Consider the following 26,145-nt stretch of genomic DNA (forward strand, 5'->3'; position numbering starts at 1 on the left):
ACGCGCTTCAGAAGCAGGGAAATAACAGGGATTACCCCCTCTTTTAACACAACATGCAGGCATTTGCTCAGAGGGGGGGGGGGGGGGGGGGGTCACCGGTTTTGTTCTCTGGAAAGGAATCCTTGTGGATGCTATCTAACTATGTCCTTGTCCTGGGTGTCCCAGCCCACACAGAGGCGTAAATGAAAGACAGTGGGCACAACACCCTCTGTTTCTGCTAAGTGCACATGAATGACTTTGAGGAGAGGGATTCGTCACCACGCTCTCTCATTGACGTACTTAAAATGCAAGTCTCAAATCTTTGTGCACTTAGGAGATGTCAGGATACAGATGTCTGCAGAGTTCTTTGGAGTCAAAACAATGCTTGGCAGGTCTTGTGGATCCTAGTGATTGATTGGTCTCCTTGGGTCTTTTTACTTGAACCTGTTGAAAAGTATACATTTACTGCTTATGCTGTGATAAAGAATATACAGGAAACATTAAATACTGTGTGAAGGGTGGTCTAACATGTTATCTGTCAATAATTACTTATTAAGCTTCTTCTGCAAAGGCTTGTAATAATTCCTGAGGTGATTTACTGGCACAAGATAGTTTTTTCTCTCCATATAAAATCGGCCTTGGGGCAAATCACTCAACATATTTGTGATTGCTGTTTTAACTGCTCTTCAAGAAGTCCACCCACCTCGCAGGCTGTATCTCTTGGAAATACCCTCTCTGTTCATCTATCAATGAAAAAAAGATGATTGTACACCACAATCGCACACATGGATCAAACAGTGTTTAATCATAACTATTACCTTCAAATTATATTACACAATGTGATAACCCCATCCAGAGAAAAATGTTGTTTGGCAGTTTCTCTTAGGAATATGTTCTATAATTCTGATGTGTGTGTGTGTAAGGACAAACACTGTAATAATTCAGTCCCTCTGAGTCACCGCCAGTTCCCTGGAATAATGCACCAAGGGTTCAAGCAGCCTGGAGCTATCCCGATGCGTTTGTTATCCACTCATTGCTCTCTGATGGCTACCATCACAATTGCGTCTGCAACTGTTGGAGGCTTACATAGGCCAAGATTAGGGTCATTCATGGCAGCAATTTCTGTCCATTAAACACTTTAGGCAAACTATAATATAAATGATGAGTAATAAAAAGCCAACAAGTTACCAGAACTCAATGTGATGTCTGCTCACTCTTATGTCTGGCGATGAGCGGCCAAGACAAACTAAAGTATTAATGTCATATTGATCTGAAACAGCAAGATAGCAAAGAAATTACTTAATACCAAATTCCAAAAAGCTGCTTTTTGGTGTTTTTATAGGATGAATGATGAATGATTAATTGATCAAAGTGATCAATTAATTTTCTGCCTATCTAATCGATTAATTGTATCAGCATTAATTTTCATCTATTGTTATAGCCTAGTGGTTATCCTAGTTAGTGTCAATGGGGTAGTATCCATCAGTTTATATTCCCATAACCTCTTATAGTCTTTGAAGAATGAAGCTTTTGTTTGGTGTCTGTAATGAGCTATTGAGTATAGGATAGTAAATTTGTTAAAGGCCAGAGGTTTCATTGGTTGGTGGTTTCATTCTGGTGGTCGGTGGGACTCAGTACATCAATTATGGGTTAAGTAAAGTAATGTCATGTCCCATTAGTACATAAACCCCTGTTCGGTGATCAAATGCATTAACCCACTTTATTGTGACCACATTTTCCATTTGTCCTGGTAGCAGTCAGGCATACCTAATTCACTGTTGCTGTGGAAATGAAGTGTCCGCTGCCTGCTACATACTGAGATTAACACATGAAATGTGATCATAATACCATGCCTACAGAATCTTAAAAAAAACCTATCAAAAATGTATACTGCAGAATAATAGCATCCTCAATTTCCTTCTCACCAAGATACTCACTGAGACTTGGTTATGACTGCTTTTTTTTGATAAGTTGTTTACAAGAACTGTGCCATCTATGACTAGTCTTTATTGACAACAGCATTGTATAGTTGACCTTGTCATTTATAAAGGAGACAAATAAAGGTACATTAGGAGGAGTCTACAGAAACAAGGTAGAAAGAGCAGAGCAAAGCATCTTCGGATTTAAAGTCATTGAATGATTTTAGTATATATCTTCCCATTCCAGTACGCTGTGCTTGCACTTCAGTTCTCAGCAATAGGCCACATTAGAACTGGAATCAGCCACCAGCAATACACGAGAACTGGAGTGTGTGTACATAGTTATCCAGAGAGAAAGAGTGAACCTGTTAAAGAAACAGTGGAGAACCAGGCCCATTAAACAAGACCTTCTGAACCCGTGATGTGTGGGCGATGGTGGCTGGCGATGAGAAAGCTGTGGAGCGTATCCGTCCAGATTACAGGGCGATGCGCCCTGGCGAGGAGGCGAGCTAGAAGAAACAGCTGGGTCTGGCCACCGTGTGCTATCTGGATGCTATGTCTCTGAGACAATGTGGGGACGCCAGAGCCTTTCATGTGCAGGCTGAGGGTTCCTGTCCCGGGTAGGGCAGGTCCGAACCTGTCCCCTTCCCTCTAATCCACATCCTCAGCATATGGAGTCAGATGGTTTACCATTAATGGGGGGGAAAACAACCCGCAGAACACTGCTTTCATTCATGTTAACACGCTCATGTTAACAAGTCTTTTCCTGGAAACCAGAACAATTTGTAGTGTCTCGCTCTCATCTATATGTGATGAATGTATGGATTTTGGTATTTTCTTTTTACAAGTCATCTGATATTGAAGCCATCAAGGAACAGACTCATGTAGAATCCAAGAGACCCAAGATGATAAAATACATAACTGGAACACTTTCTCAAACAAACAATACATTAATGTATTCATGATGTCCCATATAGAGGTGTGTGTGTGTGTGTGTGCGCCTGTGTGTGTGCTTTTACATAAGCAACCAGCATGATAATTAACCCAGCTTACCCCAGTCTAAATGTCATGTGTGCTATATTAAGACCACCATACATGAAGACGCGGGCACTTGGCTTTATCGTCCCCCCCCCAGCTCATCCACCTATAGCGCCACACTTTACCGATTCCCACAGAGCTCCCCCCTGCTCCACAGGGAAACCTCCTCTGTCAAAGCCCACCGTGGAATCAATCTCCGTCCAGACACAAAAGTCAAAATCTTAAAACGTAGAATTGAACCAGATATATTCTTACTTTCTTTCCTCCGCCCCTCCCTCCTCCAGCCTCCTTCTACGGGGATGGCTTCGTCCATCTCAAGGCGGCAGAGTCATCCGAGCGGAACGTGCTCCGCGTTCGTTTCCGGACCTCCAGCACTGCGGGCCTGCTGTTCCTCGCCGCCGGCCGCACAGACCACCTCCTGCTGGAGCTCCACGCCGGGCGCCTGCAGGTCGGTACATCTGTAGCCCGGGCGCATCAGTATAGTCTCGCCACGCACACGCACACACATGCACACACGCGCGCGGCGCACAGATGTGCACACACACGCATACCGGTATGTATGTATGTATGTCTGTCTGTCTGTCTGTCTGTCTGTCTGTCTGAATGCACACACATGAACATAGATGCATAGCCTTACGCACGCACGCACACATGCACAAGCGTGCGCACACACAGACGCGCATATATATAGAAACAGCACTAGCCATTGTAAGTCGTTTTAGATAAAAAGCGTCTGCTAAATGCCCTAAATGTAAATGTAGCCATTCAATTTCTAGGAGCTGTAGGGCATATATCAAAATTCCTGGATGGGGAGACCTGTACCAAATGCATCACTGTAATCCGCTCATTCAAGTGCAAGTTGCCTCATCTAATTATGAGCTGATGTCCCGGCTGTGACAAGGAACAGGCGGTAAGGTGTGCGCTAAGATTGAGCCGGATCATCTGTCATCTTGTCGTCGCGTCGTGTCATCATCGTGTCATCCTGATCGCTGAAATCTGCTGTCAGAAGATACCTGGAGGTGCTGCTTCTTGTTTGGTGTTCTGCCTGTGTGTACAGTATGCATCTTGGAGCACAACAACTCATGGTGTGTGTTGAGGCTGGAGTATAGATGGAGAGACATGTGCGTGTAAGTGTGAGAGAGATTGAGAGTGAGCGACACATACATATATACACATACATCAACTTTGTTTTACTACGGCAGAGTACACCACAGGGTGGCAACAGCTCGAGATAGGAATCATGGCGGGATGTACAATCCCCCCACTCGCTTTTACAATGGCAATGGAGGTCATTATTAGGGCTTCAAAGTGGGTAGTGGGTGGGGAGAGGTTGCAGGGAGGGCCACGCCTCCCCCCGATTAGGGCCTTTATGGAAGACATGACAACCATGACGTCAACCGCTACATGCACCAGCAGGTTCGGTTGCTGGATAAGTTAAATAGCAATCTGCAATGGGCTAGAATAAAGGTGAAGCCAAGTAAGTCTAGGAGTCTCTCAATCGTTAAAGAGACGTTAGTAGATAAGAAGTTTGCTATAAATGAAGAGGTGATGCCCACAGTTCTGGAGAAGCCAGTGAAGAGTCTGGGAAGGTGGTATAATGCAAGCCTCAGTGATAAGTCACAGGTTGAAGACTTGAGACAGGAAACTAGACAAGGTATTGCAAAAATAGTCAGGGCTGCCAGGTAAGCTTAAGGTGTGGTGTCTGCAATTTGGTTGATTGCCTCAGCTAATGTGGCCATTGACAGTTTATGAAGTTCCTCTGTCAAAGGTAGAAAGGATGGAAAAAAATCTCTCTCTCTTTTGTCAGAAAATGGCTCTGAGTCCCACGCTGCCTAAGCTGCGTAGCCTTGTATGGGAAGGGCATTGTAGAGTTGCCAATATCTAGTCTGACAGAAGAATTTAAGTGCGTTAAGGTGGATTGGTTTTACTTACTCTTCCTCAGTCCAAGGACCCAGTGCTGAGGAGGGTTGCACCCACATTTAACGCTGGGAGGAAATGGAAACCAAAACAAGCGGTTCAGCAAGCTCAATCAGCGCTTAGGCATAGGGATATCATGGGCCATATTCAGCATGGGTGGGACGGTTTAGGGTGGGACACCCTTTACCCCACAAGGGTGGGAAAACCCTTGTGGGGTAAAGCTGCTGCAGGAGAAAAGAGGAAAATGGTAGTGGAAGAAATACATAGACAGGAGGAGACTGTAAGATGTACTGAGGCAGTGTCGCAGGCAAAACAAGGGCAGTGGGTGAACTGGGAGGGAGTGGAGAAGAAGAAGATAAAATGGAGAGATCTATGGAGCATGGAGGCTAGCAGGATCAGATTTATAATAGGTGCTACGTATGATGTTCTCCCATCTCCCCAGAACTTAAATCAATGGTTTGGTGAGGATGAGACATGTACACTATGTTCTTGTGTGTGCAGCCTCCGCCATATCCTATCAGGATGCAAGGTCAGTCTCTCCCAGGGGCGGTATACGTGGCGTCACAACCAGGTATTGAAATGTTTGGCAGTTAGTAAGCAGCTAGTAAAGAGGGTAGGCAAATTAACTTTGTACATCAGGGGGAAACGGCTAGACCACTTAGAGGCAGGCACAGAGCCGGGCAGCTAAGTAGTGGAGGAGCCTGGGAAATTAAGGTGAATCTTAATCAGCAAATGGTGGTGTCGTGGGCCTAACTAACAAAACATTGGTGAAAGAGGGTGCCCACTTGATAACCCCAATGACATGCTGCATACTGCATTCTGCTGTTAGATGGGCCATTTGTCTTGTGTTTTTCACTATTGGTTGGTAGCTTAGTTGCCAGCATGCTTGCAAGTTTAGTTTGGGCAGCGGCTTCTTAATGTGTTTTCCTTGGATTTTGGCACAAGGGATTATAACATCTGATCCTGTGTATTAATGAAATACATGCATGCATGCATGCATGCATATTCTGTGTTACAGCATCAACACACAACATGAGTTGCTGTGCTCCAACATGTAACATGTAACACTGTACACACGGGCATAGACACTAACAATCTGACAGCAGATTTCAGCAATCACGATGACACAAGATGACAGATGATCCGGCTCAATCTTAGGGCACACCTTACCGCCTATTCCTTGTCACAGCCGGGACATCAGCTCATAATTAGATGAGGCAACTTGCACTTGAATGAGCGGATTACAGTGATGCATTTGGTATGGGTCTCCCCTTCCAGGACTTGCAATGTATGGTTGTCAGCTCCTATGAATTGAATGGCGACTGCTGTTTCTGAATCTTTCCTTTTCCATATCATTTAAAATTCTTTCCAGGTTTTTCAGAAATTGAGTGTTCCTGGAAAAAATTGCAAAGATTACAGAGTTGGGAGCTATTTGACAATGGATTTCGCCCTTCAGAACCAGCATGAGGAATAGAAAGATAGGCTGTGCAGACTTGCATGAATGCATTATTTATTAATTATTCTATTTATTGCCCGGTGCATCACATGCAGCCTTCCTTTTGACCCCACTTCGGCTCCATTTAGACCGAGTGGGAGTGAATTGCACTGGCTGTATCAATGCACTTGGGTGCACATGAGGGGAGAACCACTCATCATTGTTACTGAAACTGACACAGATCAGAGTTTCAAGTTGTTTTTTTGGAGTACCGCAAGTTATCACTGGGCTTGTGGTCTCAATCCCAGTGAGTCAGAGATAATCATGGCTGCCCCCAAAGCTGTGCATGAATAGCTGGGCCTCAGCGTGTACAAGCCCTGACAAGTGTGTTACCTAAATGAAGCAGTGGTCTGAGATGGTGACGCGATGCTCAAAGGGCAGAGCCAAAGGCTAAGTGATTATAGTAATATAAGTGTTCTTCCGGCTTTGGGAAAACAGTGCTCACTGTTGCAACAACTGGTGACGGCATAGGATATAACAGGTCTACGATGCAAGTACTTCCTCTTCTCGCTTGGGATTCACAAGATGATTGTTGACATAATCACTGTTTTCCTCGATGGCTGGTGGATTGTGCAAAGTACATATTTGAAGTTCTGAAATTCAATTTCTTTTTTCACTTTGGACCTAGTTATAGGTTGTTATTGTTATTTTTTTTTATAACAAAAAAAAAGTTTTTCAACAAAAATGTAATGCTATTACAACAAATATTTTTTATTGTTATATCATTTTTGTATCCCTGCCTTGAACTTTGGTTTTTACGTCTCTCCTCAGGTCAAACTGGAGCTGGGTTCAGGGGAGCGACTGCTGAACTCGGAGAGAGGCACTCAGCTCAATGACCTGGCCTGGCACTCGGTAGAGGTCCACCAGGAGCAAAGCAACGTCACTCTGACTGTGGACAAGAACTCCCGCACCTTTCTCAAGATGCCCGGGCCCCGACACGACCTCGACACGGACGACGGTCTCTTCGTCGGCGGCTCGGGGGGTCTCGACAAACTCTACCTTCCCGGCGACCTGCCGGGATTCCGTGGATGCGTGGACGAGGTGGTCTTCAACGAGCACGACCTGCTGTCGTCGCTGAGGCCTCTCACTGGGATCAAGAGTGTCCACGAGGTGTCCCTCGGGTGCAGCCCCCAGTTCTTTGCCACGGAGGAGGACCCGGTCAGCCTCTTCAGCTCCAAGGCCTACGTCTCTCTGCCCCCTTGGAGTGCCCAGCAGGAGGGGCTGTTTGAGTGTGTTGTGCACACGGCCGCCGCCGAGGGCATCGTGCTGTACAGCTCGGCCCGCGGAGGAGATTTTGTTGCCGTGGAGATTCAGGACGGTGCGCCGGTGGCCATGGTTGGTAAAGGCGGCACCAAGACCGAAGTTCGCTCGCTGACTTTGGTCAATGATAGAAAATGGCATTTGGTTAAGTTGTACTTGAACGCTAAAAGCCTCCAGCTTACTGTGGACGAAGAGGTGGTGAAAACCAACATTGGATCCCGCTTAAAGGGACTTCAGCTGAAGGGGTCGCTGTTTGTCGGGGGGATTGATGACAGCACCAGAGCAGAGGTCAGGAAGGTGGGCCTGCTCTCTGTGTCGGGGAAACGTGTGCGAGGAGGATCCTTAAAGGGATGTTTAAAGGATGTCAAAGTCAATGGCCTCAAGATCGGTCTGTCCATGGCTATCGTTACCAAGGATATATCAGTTGGCTGTGAGCCAGAGAAAGAACCGGAACCGTTGACCACGATGAGACCAACCACAGTCTCTAATGTCCGACTTCCTTCGGTAACACCAAGGCCAGCACTCCCCATGTCTACTCTTGCAAGAGGGTTGGACAAACGGTACGGTTCCAACTTTGTGCTCCTGAAAAACCTTGTGGTTCCAGAAGGAGGCAGGGCTTCACTTGAGTCGAAACACATCAAGATTAACCTGGACTTCAAAAGCCTTGGGATTCGTCAGTCTCAGATTATGTTCAAAATACAAGAGCAACCAACCCATGGTCAGATAAGGCTGGATGTTGACCAAGACCAGGAGGAGAACTCCTTTAGCATGCTGGACCTTTGGCACGAACGTGTCATGTATATCCATGGAGGTTCAGAAGACCCTGAGGACTTCTTCATGTTTTCCATTTTTTCAAGCAGTAGGAAGCCAGTTCCCAATTACCTGAAGGGGGGTAAATTGTATCGGTACAATTTGACTGTAACCCCGACCAACGACGCTCCTGAACTGAGTCTGCCTGAAGGAAATCTCTTTGTTCTCTTGGAAAACTCAAGGAAACACTTGACCACAGATGTTTTGAAAGCTTCCGACGTTGACAGCAACTCCACCGACCTTGTCTTCTCCGTGTTGGGAAACCTGAACGCAGATGCCGGCTATTTGGAAATCGAGACCGACCCGGGCTCAGCAGTGACGTCATTCTCCTACACAGACTTGGCGGAACTGAAGCTGTACTACGTCCACAGAGGGGTGAGGAACTCGAGGATAGTGTTTAGAGTCAGCGACGGAGAGAGAGTCAGCAACACGGTGGTCCTGAGGGTCATGGCCGTCGCACTGGAGTACAAGATCGCCAACAACACGGGCCTTGAAATCAACCAGGGAGAACACGCCGCGATCGGATCCAAGCAGTTGGCCGTGCAGACCAACGCCGTGAAGCAGGCCGTGGACATCCGCTACGACGCCGTGGAACCCCCCAAGTACGGAGAGCTGCAGAGGCTGCACTCCAGCGGCGAGTGGAGGTCCACCGACTCGTTCACCCAGAGGCTCCTGGAGAAAGAGCGCCTCAGGTATCTCAGCACCTTCAGGGAGATCCAAACTTCGGCTGCAACAGATTACTTCAAGTGCAAGGTCACCATCGCCGGGAGGGCCACCACCGAGCTGCTGTTCCCCATCACGGTGAAGTGGGTTCGGTTCAACCTGGTGAGGAATGTAATGGCGGCTATGGATAAAGTAAGAAAGGTCACTTTGGATTCGGCGCGATTGTACGCCACGGCTGAAGGCGTGGCCCTGGCAGAGGAAGAGCTGTACTATAGGGTCCTCAGCACGCCGAAGAAAGGAAAGCTGCTGTTTCACAACACAGCCTTGAGGAAGAACGCCACGTTCAGCCAGAGGAACGTGACAGACCTGCAAGTACGTTATGAGCTGGTTGACAGGCCATACGAAGACACCAATGACAGCTTTAGGTTTCTCGTCTTTTCAAAACACGCACAGTCCCAGAGCTTCGATTATAACATATCTATTAAAGCAGACATCAATAATGTTTTCATGAAGAATAATGGACTGTCCCTTTTGGAAGGAGAAAGTAAATTGATCACAAAGGATCAGTTGTTTGCGGAGACATTGAGTACAAAGGATATTTACTACACTGTCACCGATAGTCCGAAATACGGAAAACTAGCCCGTATAAGTCAGTCGAACTCCAACGCTAGCTACAACAACATCATCACATTCAGTAACCAGGACATTTTAGAGGAGCGTATAATGTACATCCAGGACGACAGTGAGGCGACGCAGGACGGCTTCACCTTCATAGCTTCCACCAGCTCAGAGTTCAAATCTTCCGTTGCAGAGGATGAGATCGGCTCCAAAGCGGGCACGTTCAACATATCCATCCAGATGGTCAACGACCAAAAGCCTGTCCGGGTTATCGATAAAGTTTTCAACGTGGTGAGAGAGGGCCAGAGGCTGCTCACCGCCGAGGACCTCTGTTATCACGACGCCGACTCAGACTTTGACGACGGCCAGTTGCTCTACACCCGCCGCGGGATCCCGATGGGAGACCTGGTCCTGGCCAACGACACCTCCCATCGCCTCTTCCAGTTCCACCAGCGGGATCTGGTGGAGAAACGCGTGTTGTTCGTCCACAAGGGCGTTAGCACCGGGCGCTTCGTGCTCTTTGTGTCGGACGGGAAACACTTTGTCTCCAGCCTGCTGGACATCAACGCCCACGACCCTTTCCTGAAAGTAGCCAACAACACCGGCCTCTTGGTTCAGAAGGGCCACTCAGTGATGTTTTCCGCCGGTAACTTCAGCGTCGTTTCAAACCTGGACATCAGGGATGATTCGGAGGTGGTCTTCGGTCTTCAGCAGGCCCCGAAATACGGAGGACTCTATCAGAAGGAGACCAAAGCGGCGTCGTTTACACTGCAGGATCTGAAGAACGGCTTCATCTCCTATCGTCACAATGACAGCGGACACGTGGCAGACTCTTTCAACTTGACAGTGCAATCTAAAGGTCTGACCGTAGCGGCAAGGGTCCATGTCAAGGTTTACCTGGAGAGCCACCAGAGGCCCCCCATTCTGCAGAACCACAACCTGTTGCTGGTGGAAGAGGGCAAGCCGGTTAAAATTGACGAGACTAAACTTGAGGTGAGAAGTGTTAACGGAATGTCATTCTAGATTCATTAGCTATGTTTATTTACTCGATATTCCCCAAAATGTGAATTTAGAACCTATTTTTTTATCACAAACATTATTCTAGACTTTAGCTTTCTGCTAAATCTTGAATACAATGCACATTCATTTTTAAACTTTGCCTTTATTTTCTCTATTTTATTTTGTTCATTTTATTGTTTATTTGCTTTAGCTTTCTGCTAAATCTTAAATGCATTGCACTTTCTACAATGCATTTTTTAACTTTGCTTTTGTTTTCTTTTACTTATCTATTTTCTTTCATCATAATGTTTCTATGTGAAGCACTTTGAGTCTGCCTTGTGTGTGAAAAGTGCGATGTATGTATGTGTGTGTATATATATATATATATATATATATATATATATATATATATATATAATTAAAGTTGCCTTGCCCAAACACTGCAGGTCACTCACGAGGACAACTCCCCAGCGGAGATCGTGTTCACAGTAAGGGAGCCGCCGGCGCACGGCTTCCTGCGGCGCTTTGAGCAGTCCGAGGAGCGCTACGTGGGAACCAGGCGGTCCCCGGTGGTGGCCTTCTCCCAGGAGGACGTCAACGCGGGGAACGTTCAGTACATGCAGGCGGAACCCGACCAGGTCAACGACGCGTTCGTCCTCGACGTCACCAACGGCGTCACGGAGGTCACCGGCATCAGGGTGTCTCTGGACATCGTCCCTCGCCTCATCCCCCTGCGGGTGGCCAACGTCACGCTGAACGAGGGCGGCTCCAAGGCCCTGACTCCGGAGGTGCTCAGGGTCACTAACAGGCACTTCTCGGGAATCAACTTCCTGTTCAGTGTGACGGCGCCGCCGCTGCACGGTCACGTTGAGCACTCCCGCGCCCCGGGGGTGCCCATCACCTCCTTCACCCGGCGGCAGGTAGGACGTCGTTCACACCTTCAACGCTATCAAAAGAACATGAGACATGGGAAAATAAATCATTGAGTTATTTTTTCATATGTTGTATATGAATGCAAAAGGTTACGATTAGATTGAATTCATCACAACTGAACCTTGTTATTACTTAAAAGCTATCAAAAAACATAAAAAATGGAAAAGATATGATTGGATGCATGTCTTTTTTTTTCTTCTTCATATTGACATTTCATAATTCCATATTTTGTACATGAATGCAAAAGTATGTGATTTTCAATTGGATCAATCAGAACTCTTGGTTATATTTTAGTTCATTGTTACTGAAATGCCATCTTTGTATTTCATGTCCACAGGTTGAGCACGAGTTCATCTACTATGTCCACGACGGCAGCGAGTCCCTGGAGGACAGCTTCACAGTCACGGCCAACGACACTGTCCTGAGGAAGCAGAGCCTGCCCAGCACGGTGCACATCCAGGTTTCAGCTGTCAATGATGAGGCGCCCATCATCACTGCTAACAGGGTCCTGAGGGTGAGTGGGCGATGCTGCGTCTATATATAAACCATTTCTTTCCGGGCATACTTCCTTTTCTTGTTGCACATGCCCGTCTTGAACCCCCACCAGATCCTAACAACTCACACTCAAAGTTTAGTTTAGGAAACTTTGTAAGGCTTGCTGGTTGGTTGGTTGGTTGGTTGGTTGGCTGGCTGTCTGGTTTTCTGGGGGCCTGCTGACTGACTAACTAGCTGGATGGTTGACTGGATGAAATTACTGGATGGCTGGCTGGATAGGTGGCCAGCTGACAGGCAGCCACGTTTACTGACTAGTTGATTGGCTGGCTGAGAGGCAGCCCAGTTGACTGACTGACCGACCAGCTGATTGACTGGCTGGCTGGTGGAAAGAATGTCAGCTATGCAGGCGCAAGGGGCTCGGCAGGGGCTTCGCTGTGCAGCAAGCAAGTTGACGACTTCATTTTGCCCTGACATTTACATGTACTTATGTAACAACAAATGCCATTGTAAGTCAAGGGTAGCCTACATTAAAGTTTGTATTTATTCTTTCATCTCATGTTTGGTATTCATTCAGCCAAGGGCTATATTCTGATATGAATATAAATAGGCACATTACGACATTGTGGCAGTAATGCCATACTTGCCTTTTGTTTTGAGCACCTTTCTCTGAATGTTATATGCTAATATTAGGATATAGTATCTGTATTCTAATATTAACAGACAGCATTCACTTGAAAATTGCATTGGAATATGTTGACCATCTGTCTGTCTGTCTGTCTGTCTGTCTGTCTTGATCGATAAGAGTCGGCATGTATGCATTGAGTGACAGAATGTGACTTAAGCAGATGTTCTGCTAAAATGAAATCTACATGCTCTAAGGGCTTTCGTTACAAAAACAACAACAGCAGCAGAGTAAACTCTCCAATTAACCAGAACATTTTTTTTTGTGAGACAATCACGTAAAATGAATTAATTATTTAAACCCACGAGCCAGTTTACTATACCCCTTCTGTCCACAAGGTGGCGGTCTTGCTCTGCGATATGTACTCGACTTATCTGTACTAGGTGTGTTTGTAGAAACCACATAACTAACGCTTAGGCCTACATTTTCTTCTGTTAATTTGAAACGTGTGTTTTTTTATACACTGCTGCCATTTCCTTTGACACCTATAAGCCAGGGCCGTTATGACACTAGCATCCCACAGCGTTCGGCAGGGCGTGTTGGAAGCAGCATTGGTGGAGATGTGTGTCATGTTTTCTCGCTTTGAAAAAGTGGTGACTCAGTGATGACATCCCACGGCGACATCCTGTGAAGTGGCTCATTACTGGACGTGTGGCACAGTTCCCGCTAGACCGATAAACACACGCATGCACATGTTCACACGCTCGCACACACACAAATAAGCACACCGCACACATAAACAAGCACACACACATAAACAAGCACACGCATACACAAACACACAAACTCACAGACCCTTGTTTATGTATGACCACAGACCTTTGAGGCATACTGTTAAATGCAATTGCATGATGCTTACACACGCACACGCACATGGACAAATATATTAAGTGTCTGGTTTTCCATGTGGTTATTGAAGAATGAAGGGGCTAATAGAAAAATAGAAAGGTCCAATCGATGTCTATTCCAGGGCAATTGAGCCGAGTCCAACCTGAAGAAATTGATAACCAGACATCTTTTGTCCCTACACTGCTAGAATTTAAAGAGGGATTATGTGCATTTTAATGTAATCAAAAACCCTTCTTGGATGAATATTGCCTCTCCGCTTGAAACGTTTGAACGGCAAAAATGAACAAGAAATATTCTCCACAAACGTGTACAGTTTTTGGTGTTGTATTTTAAATATGAAATGTTACATAAGACAAGGCGGTTTCACACTGTGGTGAGGAGTATGCATCAAACGTTTTGCTTGGTTGGTTTTGTGTTTCTCGTGCGGATGACTCCTGTGACGCTTGTGAGCACACCAAGACCAGCTGGAGGTAGTGAAGCCAGCTGAGTGTCTTATCTGCCCTTCATCTCTGTTGGCTCCTGAACCACTGTATTTTGAGCCTTGATACACAGCAATGTGATTAGCTTGTGTCAACATTTCTTTAGTGGTATGGAGGAGTCATTTGTAGAAATTATTACTCTGGTCTACAACATGACATATAACATGACATATGACCGTTGCGGTTACAGGGCTGTGTTTTGAATCGGTAAGAAATGCATTGGATGACTTTTGGTCTATATGACCTTTTTGAAGCGCTTGGAACATGTGATCTATGCATAGGTCAGAGGAAAATATGTTTGCTTATTTAAAACATCAATGAGGAAGTCTTTCTTGCACCCATGACTGATCGTGTCTTCAGATCCACTATCACCATACAAACCTTTTTCTCTTAATAACAAAGCATAGTACAGCAGTTGTTAGTCCCACTCTCTCAGCAGGGGGGTTCCACTCAAGAACGGGGGTTGGTTGGTGGTCTTGGTGTGCTCTTGGTGTGCTCTTGGTGTGCTCACAAGCGTCACAGGAGTCATCCGCACGAGAAACACAAAACCAACCAGGCAAAACGCTTGATGCATACTCCTCACCACGGTGTGAAACCGCCTTGTCTTATGTAACATTTCATATTTAAAATACGACACCAAAAACTGTACACGTGACCCATGTTGCTTTACACTGTAACCCTGTGTGTGCAGGTGTGGGTGTCCTCTGTGACTGAGATCAGACCGGGGGATATGCGGGCTGAGGACGAAGACACGCCCCCAGAGGAGCTGACGTTCATGGTGACTCCGCCCAGCAACGGTCACCTGGCGCTGAAGAGCGCCCCCATGAGGCCAGTGCTGAACTTCACCCAGGCCCTGATAGAGCAGGGTCAGCTGCTCTTCGTTCACAGAGGTACACACACGGCCGGGGAGAGAGTCCTTCGTTAGAGGAGAGGAGACACGCACCAGAACTGACCACACCTACGGAGAGATAATAAATAATGATGATGCACAATTTAAATTACAATTCGAACGTATAGCTTTTTTTTAATTATCATTTTATTATTATTATTTATTATATTTGTATGAAGGGCAATTGCTCTGAGGAAAGATATTTAGAACGTTCATCTTAATGTTCCATTAAGATGGTTTGTGATTCCTCTTATGTCCACTTGAAGATGCTGTTTAGATGTAAAAGGGACACCAAAGAGCTACTGCTAGTGAACAACATCCGTATCGATCGATGAAAGATGAGAGCATGAGTCACAGACAAATAGACAAAACGAAGAATAAGAAAGGCGTCGCAAACGGCTGCGTTACCGGAGAAAGAGAGCGTCTTTTTTTGCTTCATTTCACATCTAACAAACACTGGGACAAATGTAGTTGATTTCTGTGTTTAACTGAGAAAACAGGGAGTGGAAGGACGGGACCCTATAATGTTCAGCTGACTGTTGTCAATAATAAGTGTTACGAGAGTTAGCATATGTGTGTGCGTGCGAGAATGGCAGTGTGTGGGTGGGTGAGCGAGGAGAGCGAGCGGTAGCGTGTGTCAGTTTAGTGAAGTAATGAACGAGTCCGGTTGTGTCTGCAAACGTGTACTGTAAAGTTAGTGAAACTAAGAATAAAGTACACAGCCTTTCAATAATCGGCGGCCGCTTCATTCCGACCTATAAGCAGACCCACTGCCGGTCAAAGGGAAGGGTGTTACCCCGAGAGAACATCAACGTCTCCCTTGTGCTCTCGACTTTGGTCTGGGAGCCGACAGCAGGAAAGGTGTAACATAATAATAAAAATAAACATTTTCTATATACGCGTGCAGCTGTGAACTCATGTATTGTAATTGATTGTATGATGTGCTTTTAGGGTTACGATAAGACCTTTCATTTAGGGTTAGTGGGAGCGGGGCACTGAAATTATATAGGCTATGTTATCGGGGCTATTCGTCATGATATAGGACTTATCGGAATGACGTAATAATTTCTGTTATCGTGCACCCCTAATAACGGATAACAACCTGTAGGCTATGCAGCTCTACAGACCTTCAACACACACACACACACACACACACACACACACACACACACACACACACACACACACACACACACACACACACACACACACACACACACACACACACACACACACACACACACACACACACACACAGAGAGAGGAGGTATGTGGATGAAGATATGCTAACTTGCATGCAGCTCTACAGACCTTCAACACACACACACACACACACACACCCACACACACATATATATATATATATATATATATATATATATATATATATATATATATATATATATATACAGAGAGAGAGAGGAGGTATGTGGATGAAGATATGCTAACTTGCATGCAGCTCTACAGACCTTCAAAACACACACACACACACACACACACACACACACACACACACACACACACACACACACACACACACACACACACACAGAGAGGAGGTATGTGGATGAAGATATGCTAACTATGCTTTTTGTGACATATTTCTGTGGTGGAACCAGGGGCCATGTCCGGAGGCTTCAACTTCCAGGTGAACGATGGCCTGAACTTCAGCCCCCGGCAGATCTTCAGCACCACAGCCAGCGCTCTGCTCCTCAGCCTGGAGACCAACCAGGCCCTCAAGGTGTTCCCAGGTGAGCCCCGGCCCCGCCCCGCTAAGCAATCGGGGCCAAAGGGGAAATGATACAGGGGATCGCAAACGTGTGAATCAAATCGAAGAATCAAAGACAATGATTTGGGGTATATGTTGGGAGTCGATGAGTATCTGGGCCCCCTAAAATAACAAGATGATCCATCTCATCTTCCAGAAAATGTATCTATATATGTATATTACATCTTATACTTCAAAATGCTTCAAACCTGTCAAATACAAATTTAAAGTAGGACACATTGTGGTGATTGAACTGAATGTTCTGAACAGACAGAAGGACATTTTTCTTCCTCTTTCCCACGCCTGGTCAAGGCTTTATTCTTGGAAACTGTAGGTGTTGCCTCTGCACATATCTTATGAATACATTCATTCTTTCTGAAGGTTGGACATCATTTCAGATGAAATTGCCATTGTCAACTTGAGGATAACAAATCTGCCATATATCAGTTGACCATGAGTATGTGTACAGGACCCAGTCCTGAATGTGTTAACTGTTAATCAGTCTAAACCAAAACACACTGATGGCCGCAGTAACACATTGCCCTGTCATTCGCAGTATTTTGTGTGTGTGTATGTCTGTGTCGCTCTGTCTGTCTCTTGCCACTCATGTCATGTCATATTCACGGCCAAAAGCTGTGTGCGCCTCGGATGATATTATGAATCTCAAACGACTGCGTCGGGTTCTCTGACGTCTCTGGTTCTTCCACTTCCACGTCAATCTTAAGTACAGACTGAACCGCGAAATGCAGGAGAAAGGGATCGTTGCCCGGGATTGTCTCTTGCCTGAGCCCTGCTGCCCGCCCCAGCGGGGCTCCGCCGGACAATCCCGGGCAACAATCGTGGTCAACAATCCCTCAACCATGGCCGAGATAACCCCCACTACGAGTCTCGTTGCGGAAATGCCAGAGAACCCGACGCAGTCTAGTCTTTTCACCAAATGAGAGCTTTACGCAAGCTTGCGTTATTGTGTTGCGTGGTATGCGCCATAACACCAACAGCAGAACGGTTAGGGTTATTTATCAAATTACAAAGAAGTGTACAACACTTGCGTTACAGTGTCTGTACACACACACATTGTCTCATTGGCGGGCCAAATTCTCTGGGCGGGCAAAGCAGAGAAAGGGGAGGTAACCTGGCCCCTTATGACGACATATGGGGCCAAATTCCAAATCGGCTCGTCTGAGCTATCATTTTTTCAAAGGCAGAGCAGGATATCTAGTGCTCGTTTTACACATAATGAGATTTCTAGCCACTGGGGGAACATAGGCAGGCTAGGGGAACTCATATTAATGTTAGAAAACTGCATAAAGTGAAATTTTCATGCCATGGGACCTTTAAATAATGAATTCCCTCTCATTTAAATTTTCATTCAACAGACTTATGCATTTGTACCACTTGATGGACTTAATCATTTAACAAATGTTAAAAATATGTTAATGCATTTGTACCACTTGATGGACTTAATCATTTAACAAATGTTAAAAATAGGCAGATGGTACACAGTTTTGCCATAGATTAGATACAGTGAAGTGGCAGTATGGGCTGGGGGGTCGGCAGGACAGTTATAAGTAGAGTTAACCTTGACGGGGGTCAGGCTGGTGGTGCGGCTGGAGTGCCAACAGACACACTGCTGAGTTCAGAGTGAACTCTGGATGGAAGCTCCTCCACCACCATCTGTAGAGGCTTTATGAGCGCTCCGTGCCACTGTGCCAGGCAGGACTGTCTGTGTGCGTGTGCGGGAAGGGTTGTCCGACAATGAAAGGTTTATATGTTAGGCAGAGGGTGGCGTGAGGTGACTGATGGGGGGTAAAAGTCTGTGTCTTTGTCACGGAGAACGTCTGGGACGTCTGGTTGGTCTCTCATAAATGGCTAGCGTTTAATAGCTTGATGTGCACAAAGACTGTACTTACAGATACGTAGTTTAGGAAAAGGACCTTTCTCTTGGAAACGTACAGTTCAAGGGAAAGTTAAATTACAGGATAAAAGTCAATGCTTAATAATAACGTGTTTAATGAAATGAAACCAAAGTTAAATTGGAGAATGAATGTGAATACAATGAAATGCGATGGTAATCCTATTTTTACTTTATTTTTACTTATTCAACCAGTTGGTTGCCATCATGTTCAGTCAACACAGTCTCACTCCGACGACGTCAGATATATATATAGATAGATAGATAGATAGATAGCTGACGTCGTCGGAGTGAGACTATACTATATATATATTAATATTAATTTATTATATATATTAATTTATTATATACAGAGACCACCAGACCTCCTCGAAGCAACAAAAATGGTTTATTAAATTCAAGATGGGTGGGCGAGAATCAACACAGTCTTACTGAAAACTCGTCAAAACTTCCTGGTTTCACGTTAATAAGAGAACATCATTACACGGTTACATAAAATAACATAATCAGCAAAGACAAACATTTATAGCCATGATTTAAACAACACGCAAGCTTCTGGTTTCAGCGTCCATAGCAACCGTCATAGCAACCATGTTATTATAAAGTATGTCATTTTTCGCCATTTTCACATTAAAAAATCCTAATAACTATCCAATAGGAAAGATGCTCACACAACGTCTATTAGAGCCGTAGTCGGGTTAATACAGGAGTGAATGGAGCACCTGCTCTGAACGTGAAAAAAAACATAGCCAGGGATGGCATTACATTGTAGTAAATTGAACCCCCTCTCCGTCTGCAGATGACGTGGAAGGGTACCTTTCCCGTCAGTGACTGACACTAAAGTGCCTTTGTCACTAGTCGGAAGTTGACATTCTCGGAATGAGACTGTGTTGGTTCAGTGGAACACGTCTTTCTGGTTTGACCCTTTGTTCCCTGAAGCATCAAGCCTGCATACAATTATTCATATGAAGGAAATGCGGATGACCATAATATATTTAACACTTACACAGGCTGCAGAGCTGTAAGTCCAGAAACTACAGATTTTAATTGTGAACATGTGTGACACCGGCTGATGTATATGGCTCTATAATATCCCTCTGAAAGCTGCATAAGCACCATATACTCCAGTTGCCTCCATGAAAGATTGATCATAAATACTGTCTCTCTGTCTATCTGTCTGAGTCACTGTCTAATGGGCTTTCTGTACTTCATTTTTCTGCTTCGTGTCCTTTTGTGTCCGTCTGTCTGTCTGTCTGTCTTACGGGAACATTGCCTCTCTATTAAAAACAGAACATTTAGAGCCAGTGCCCATAAGCGAGCTCCCTTTTTGTGAATACTATTTAACTTTGCCTGATTATCTTTGTGTGTGTATTATATAGAGATATTCATATATCTTTGATGTATTTTTTTACCGAAAATTTGTTCAAAGGCTTCAAAGGGCTCTCATCTGTCTATACAGTACTGATTGGCCTCATTTTGATTAAGAACAATTTCTGCATTTCAACAGGGAAAAGTTGGTTTAAGTTTTCTTCAAAGCATCGACAATACTTGGCAGTGTTCAGGGAAGCCATTTGACATTAAAACAAATGGAAAAATCTGTTCAGGATTGGCCCTTAAATAAACTACGAAATACATTTGATGGTTTTCAGTGGTCTTTATTATAAAAGTAGGTTAGAGAAAGTCTTAAACTGGTTTGATGTTACGTTTATTGGTGGTTTTCCAAAGTATATGTCAAGGTGCAGCAAATTCCATTTTATTAGTTGGTTTAACTGACCCTTTCCCCTTTGTGTTCTTCACATTCAGGCTCTTCAACACCAATCACAACAGAGCATTTGCAAGCAGTGACCAATGACAACAGCAAACACTCAAACCGCACTATCACTTTCAATGTGATTCGTCGTCCAAAACTTGGGAGGCTGGTGACCGTGCAGCCTGATAATTCCAGCCTGGATCTCTCCACATTCACACAGGACATGGTAAAGGAATAACCAAATAATAAACAATATCTTATTTTTCACAAACTAATGGAAAATGTGATAATATCTGCCAAATGTAAATACATTTCCGGTGTTAAACTTTAACATTTTGTTGTTCTTTAACATGTCTTGTTCACAGTTACATAAGAAGTATGACTTTGGGGAATTGCCAGACCGTATTTTATTGGGTTCTTAAAGTGTAAAAGCCTGCCCATCAACCCTAAACTTCCATGTTATAAATAATAAAGAAGTCTACCCAGATGCCTGTATGGCTGCATTGACTAATGTGAATCTATTATAAGACTTGTATATCTTTTCAGTTGAGTGTAAGTCTGTGATATATTTCTTGAGGTTGTCCTGTTTTTGTACGTCAGGTGGACAGGAGGGAGGTTGTCTACATTCAGACGCCAGTGGAGTCAGTGGGCTGGGCAGCCATGGACTCCATGACCTTCTCCGTGGCATCGCAGCCCGCGTCTCTAGACACCCAGACCTTCAAAATAGACATTTCCTATGAAAACCGCGGGGCTCAGCAAAAGACAGTCCTACTTGCAAACACAGGTATTCATGAGCTCTTGTTAATGTATTGATTGTTTTAATATTGATTCATGAGTCAAGGTTTTCTTTATGTAAAACATGTGTTGTGTTTTTTATTACCCAAGGTGCTGTGGTAACAGAGGGGGAAAGCGTTGCCATTGACAAGTCCAACCTGGATGCCTCTAACCTCATGACTAAGCTGCCGATCCCAGAGAGAGGCTCCCACGAGGTCTGGTTCCAGGTCAAAGCGCTACCCCGACATGGTGTCATTTTGGTAGGCGAGAGAAACCTCACCAAGGAGAAACCCAATTTTTCCCAGTTCATTGTCAACAAATACGGCATCACCTACAAGCATGACAACTCTGAGAGCACGCACGACCTCTTCGTCTTTGACATATGGGTCAATCCCAAGGGCAAGACTGCACAGCGCCCTCTGGAGGACAAGGATGTGGTGGAGGAGCAGTTCAACATAACGATAATACCTGTGAATGACAAACCACCAGTTCTGAAGACCAAGGCCCCTAGCTTGACAGTGATACAAGGGGATAAAGTGGCACTTGGGCCCAAGAACCTTCGAGTAGAAGACTTGGACAATCCTGCTGATGAGGTCCAATTTTCTGTGGTAAGTCAACCTAACAATGGCTACCTAGCTCTTGAGGGAAGTCTAAATGATACAATCACAGCCTTCACTCAAGCCCAAATTGACAATGGAAGCATTTACTTCATCCATGATGGAAGTTCTGCCTCAGGGGTGTTCTATTTCAGCGTGACCGATGGCCACCATAAGCCAGTCTACAAACTGTTTAACATTGACGTAAAAGCCATCACAATTACTTTGGTCAACAACACTGGTTTGAAACTGGAGCAAAGTAAGACTACAGTTTCACTGAGCCAAGTCAATCTGGCTGCTGCAACCAACGGTAAAAACACCACCATTCACTACAGAATCACAAGACCTCCAGATTTTGGGAAACTTCTAAAGGATGGTCAAGAGGTTATTCAGTTTGACCAGGAGGACTTACAGGCCGGAACGTTGCTCTACCGTTCAACATCTCTATTATCTGGAGAAGACAGCTTTGATTTCTTTGCCTTCACCTCTGAGGCCAATCTGACCGATCAAGTGCTCAACATCACTGTCACACCTTTAATCCAATTTGGCAGCGGGGTTAGTATTCCTAACGGCATCACCGTCACCATGACTACTTCCTTCCTGGATGCTTCTGAGCTTGCTAATATAAGTGACAGCGAACCACTCTTTCAGGTGATCTCCCAGCCAAAATACGGTAAGGTGGTTCGAACAAAACTGAAAAACTCTGGGAGAGGTTTACTAGCGGAGACATTTACATTTGAGGATGTGAGGCAGGGACTGGTGTCTTTAGAGCTCAGTGCCAACATGACTGGCATTCAAGAACTCAATGACTCCCTCGTGTTTGTCTTAAAAGCGGCGAATATCCAGCCCGCTAAAGGGGAGTTCCACTTCACCGTGGTGCCATATGATCCCACAATTTTCTCCACCACAAAAAGACCCATCCTAACCACGACCATATTTGTACCTCGCACGTTAAACCAGACCTCTCAAAATGGAACAGCTGTGCCAGCCTTTGCGAACACTCTATTTTCCACCATGCAACCGAGCAGCAAGAACCAGCAGAAGTTCAAAGGACGCAATCGCTGGGGGATTGCGTCCAACCGGACTACGACTCTAGGGAAACCTGCCCTGGAAACGGCCGAGATTCCCTACAGGAACACACCGGTCCGCGTAGAGTCCTATCCACAGAAAACGTCCAACCCACTGTTGGTTATCCTACCTCTCCTAGCCCTGCTCCTACTGGTCATCCTTTTTGTGGTGATGGTCTTGTTGCTTCGACGTCACCAGCGGAGGAAGCAGACGCCGGTTACCTCAAAGCCACCTCCCTCGCCCATCCCGCTAGGCTCCAGGCAGACCTATCACGGCCAGCCTCAGAAGAGCTCAACAGTTCCCACAGTGACGGTCACTCCGCTGAGCCCGAGTTGCCCCAGTAGCCCTGTTATTGATAGGTTGCTGGCACTAAACCAAGGGTCCATCTACGGCACTCTTGATTCATCTGCACCTTCACATGCTTGGACTAATGCTGCACCGGTAGCAACTGCCCAACTCATTAGAACCACAACACCAAGTCTTCAGAGGAATCAGTATTGGGTATGATCTGCCACCGACCACTCAATGTCAAAGGATAATGGGCCAGAGACTTATTGTTGTAAATGATTGTTTGAGGACAACTTAAGACAGAATAGCCAGCTTATACTGTCATATGTTGAGTTTGTCCTCAGTGTCACTGCTCCTTTCAGAATATCTTACGTATTACTCTTACGTAACCTTCATGCCCCTGGATGTGAGGTTAGTTGTTCAACATAACAAGTATTGTAAATAGCACAGGGTTTTTTTATTTTTGAGAATTACCATTACCACTTTTTTTTTTGTGGTAGGCCACAAAACTGGACAATTTACAATTTAACGTATGAGATATTAAAGAGCATGTCTGATAAGATTTTTGACTATTACATGTGGACAAACAGCTTGAAACTGTGAATACCTAGACTGACACTGGTGAAAATAATTATTTTCTAAATGTTTTAGATTGTGCAAATTTTTTTACATGTATAATTTTGTTACCATTCGCAGCATTGTGAAAACTCAGGTATTTTGTTATTTTGTCATTATATGTTTTCATTTGTGCATGTATCATTGCAAAGGATGATGGCAAGTGACTTGTTCCCATCAGCATTAATGTAGATTATAAAATGCTCATTGTATTTTATTTAAACTGCATTAGGTTACACAAACAAAAAGGAACAGTTCCTTAACCGTTGGCTATGTTTGATTGATGCTCACCTTTAACTGGTACGCTTTTTTATGTTGGTGCTTAATGGCGACACAGCTCCTTTTTTTTTATGTTTCCAATGGATTTAGGGATCACACCATATTGTACCGGTATGACTCTTCTTTCCTTGTGATCAGTAAACAGGATAAGCTTTGGTATGAACCACATAACATGTTACCAATATTGCAACTGTATATCCTTGTGTAGCATATACAGTATATTTGAAATGATGTAAAACCTTGTCTAAGCGTTGTGGACTGTACATGGTGTTTATTCTTAGAGACACAGCCACAGTCACTTCCTCAATCATGGAAGGTTATTGAGGTGCATGTAAACACATCCTTTGAGAATTAGGTCTGAAAAGTTTAGTTTATGCTTTTTGTTTTGCATTGTGATCGGTGCTTATTTAAATCATGAGAATATATTTGGGCCGGGTTACCAATAGTATTGGATGACTGAATTGAATGCAATCACTAGACATAGTGGACACAATCAAATATACAGCCTCACATTTAATTGACAGAAATTAGGACATGTTTGTATGCAATATTAAATTGCATTCAAGTTTGAGAGGTATATAACTACTGATAAATTTAGTTAAGTCAAATGTCCCATTGTATTAATCAAAGTCATATATTGCCTGTTACCTGTCTTGGGACTTACCTGTTTTGCCCGCAACCGTAAGACTAATGCTTCTGTTAACCACTTGACCACGTGAATAAGTCTGTGCAGTTGTAATTACTAGGCCTGTACTAGATGTTCCTACACTGTAATAATGGTTGCTACACTGTAAAAATGAATCCACTTCAAATATTTAGATCTATAAACATGGAGGACACTGTGTGCTTACGATGTAGGTCAAAGTTTCATACCATTCTTTATACTAGTTATACTAAGGGAATTGGCAACCAAGTGTTTCACTATTTTGTTTTTGTGATGCACCCTTGTGTTATATTGACCATATTTATTTAAATCATATATTTTTAATAAACCACTAAGTGTGACATATTTAAAATCTTTGTTCCACTTTGTTATTTTCCTTTCATTTAATGTTAATAATAATAATAATAAATTGATTTTATATAGCGCCTTTCAGGATACTCAAGGTCGCTTCACGAGTGGGAGGTGAGGGTGTGTGTGTAGGCGAGTGATTGAGAGTGCAAATGCACAAGGTGCTGGGTGGGTTCGTGAGTTAGAGGCCATAGGCCTCAGAGAAAAGGTGTGCTTTTGTGTACTTTTTGAAAGTCTCCATGGAAGGGGCCCTATCCCCAAGGGTATTGAGTCTAGTGTGGGGAATTGCCAGCTGGTCCTTGTCAGAGGACCTGAGGGACTGCAGGGGGGTGGAGGAGGTCAGAGAGGTAACGGGGGGCCAGAGCGTGAAGGGACTTGTATGTGAGTAGTAGAATTTTGAATTTAATGCAGAACTTGACTGGTAACCAGTGGAGCTGCATCAGGGTGGGGGTGATGTGCTGCCAGGGCTTAACGCCAGTTAAGACCCTGGCAGGGATGAAGCAGTGGATCAGGGTTTCTGTAACTGAGTCTTGAGAGTGAGGGTCGGAGTCGTGCAATGTTCTTCAGGTGGTAGAATGCAGATCTTGTGACGTTATTAATGTGGGACTGGAATGATAGGGCGGGGTCCAGGATGACACCCAGGTTGCGGACTACAGGTGATGGGGTGATGGAGCAGCCATCCACTTCCAGGAGAAGATCCCCAACCTTCCTGAGCAGTGGCTTGGGGGCCACCACCATGAGCTCAGTGTTATTGCTGTTCAGTTTGAGGTGGTTAGAGGTCATCCAGGTTTTTAGTTCTTGCAGACAGTTGATGAGTGGACCAGGCGGGAGCTGAGTGGATGGTTTGGTGCTGATGTATAGTTGGGTGTCATCAGCATAGCAGTGGAAACTGAGACCGTGGTGACGAATAATTTGGCCAAGGGGGAGCATGTATATGGTGTATAGGTATAAGAGGAGAGGGCCAAGCACAGATCCCTGCGGTACGCCAGGATTGACTGGAGCCAGGGTGGAGATGGCATCTTTCAGGGTGACATTGTTTGCGGTTGGAAAGGTAGGAC

General features: G+C 44.9%; 1 protein-coding gene across 1 annotated transcript in view; it reads left to right on the plus strand.

Moving 5' to 3' along the window:
- Positions 1 to 24,934, plus strand: part of cspg4ba (chondroitin sulfate proteoglycan 4ba) — a 26,885-nt gene extending 1,951 nt beyond the window's left edge. Inside the window, exons 2-10 of the mRNA XM_084467551.1 lie at positions 3,221 to 3,384; positions 7,120 to 10,692; positions 11,145 to 11,618; positions 11,969 to 12,145; positions 14,828 to 15,026; positions 16,645 to 16,776; positions 20,509 to 20,681; positions 21,056 to 21,239; positions 21,341 to 24,934. Coding sequence (XP_084323677.1) covers positions 3,221 to 3,384; positions 7,120 to 10,692; positions 11,145 to 11,618; positions 11,969 to 12,145; positions 14,828 to 15,026; positions 16,645 to 16,776; positions 20,509 to 20,681; positions 21,056 to 21,239; positions 21,341 to 23,400 — 7,136 coding nt within the window. The 3' untranslated portion in view covers positions 23,401 to 24,934. The remainder of the gene's footprint in view (positions 1 to 3,220; positions 3,385 to 7,119; positions 10,693 to 11,144; positions 11,619 to 11,968; positions 12,146 to 14,827; positions 15,027 to 16,644; positions 16,777 to 20,508; positions 20,682 to 21,055; positions 21,240 to 21,340) is intronic.
- Positions 24,935 to 26,145: the final 1,211 nt, after the last annotated feature.

Source organism: Micromesistius poutassou, assembly GCF_964030765.1.
Source record: "Micromesistius poutassou genome assembly, chromosome: 5".
NCBI lineage: Eukaryota > Metazoa > Chordata > Actinopteri > Gadiformes > Gadidae > Micromesistius > Micromesistius poutassou.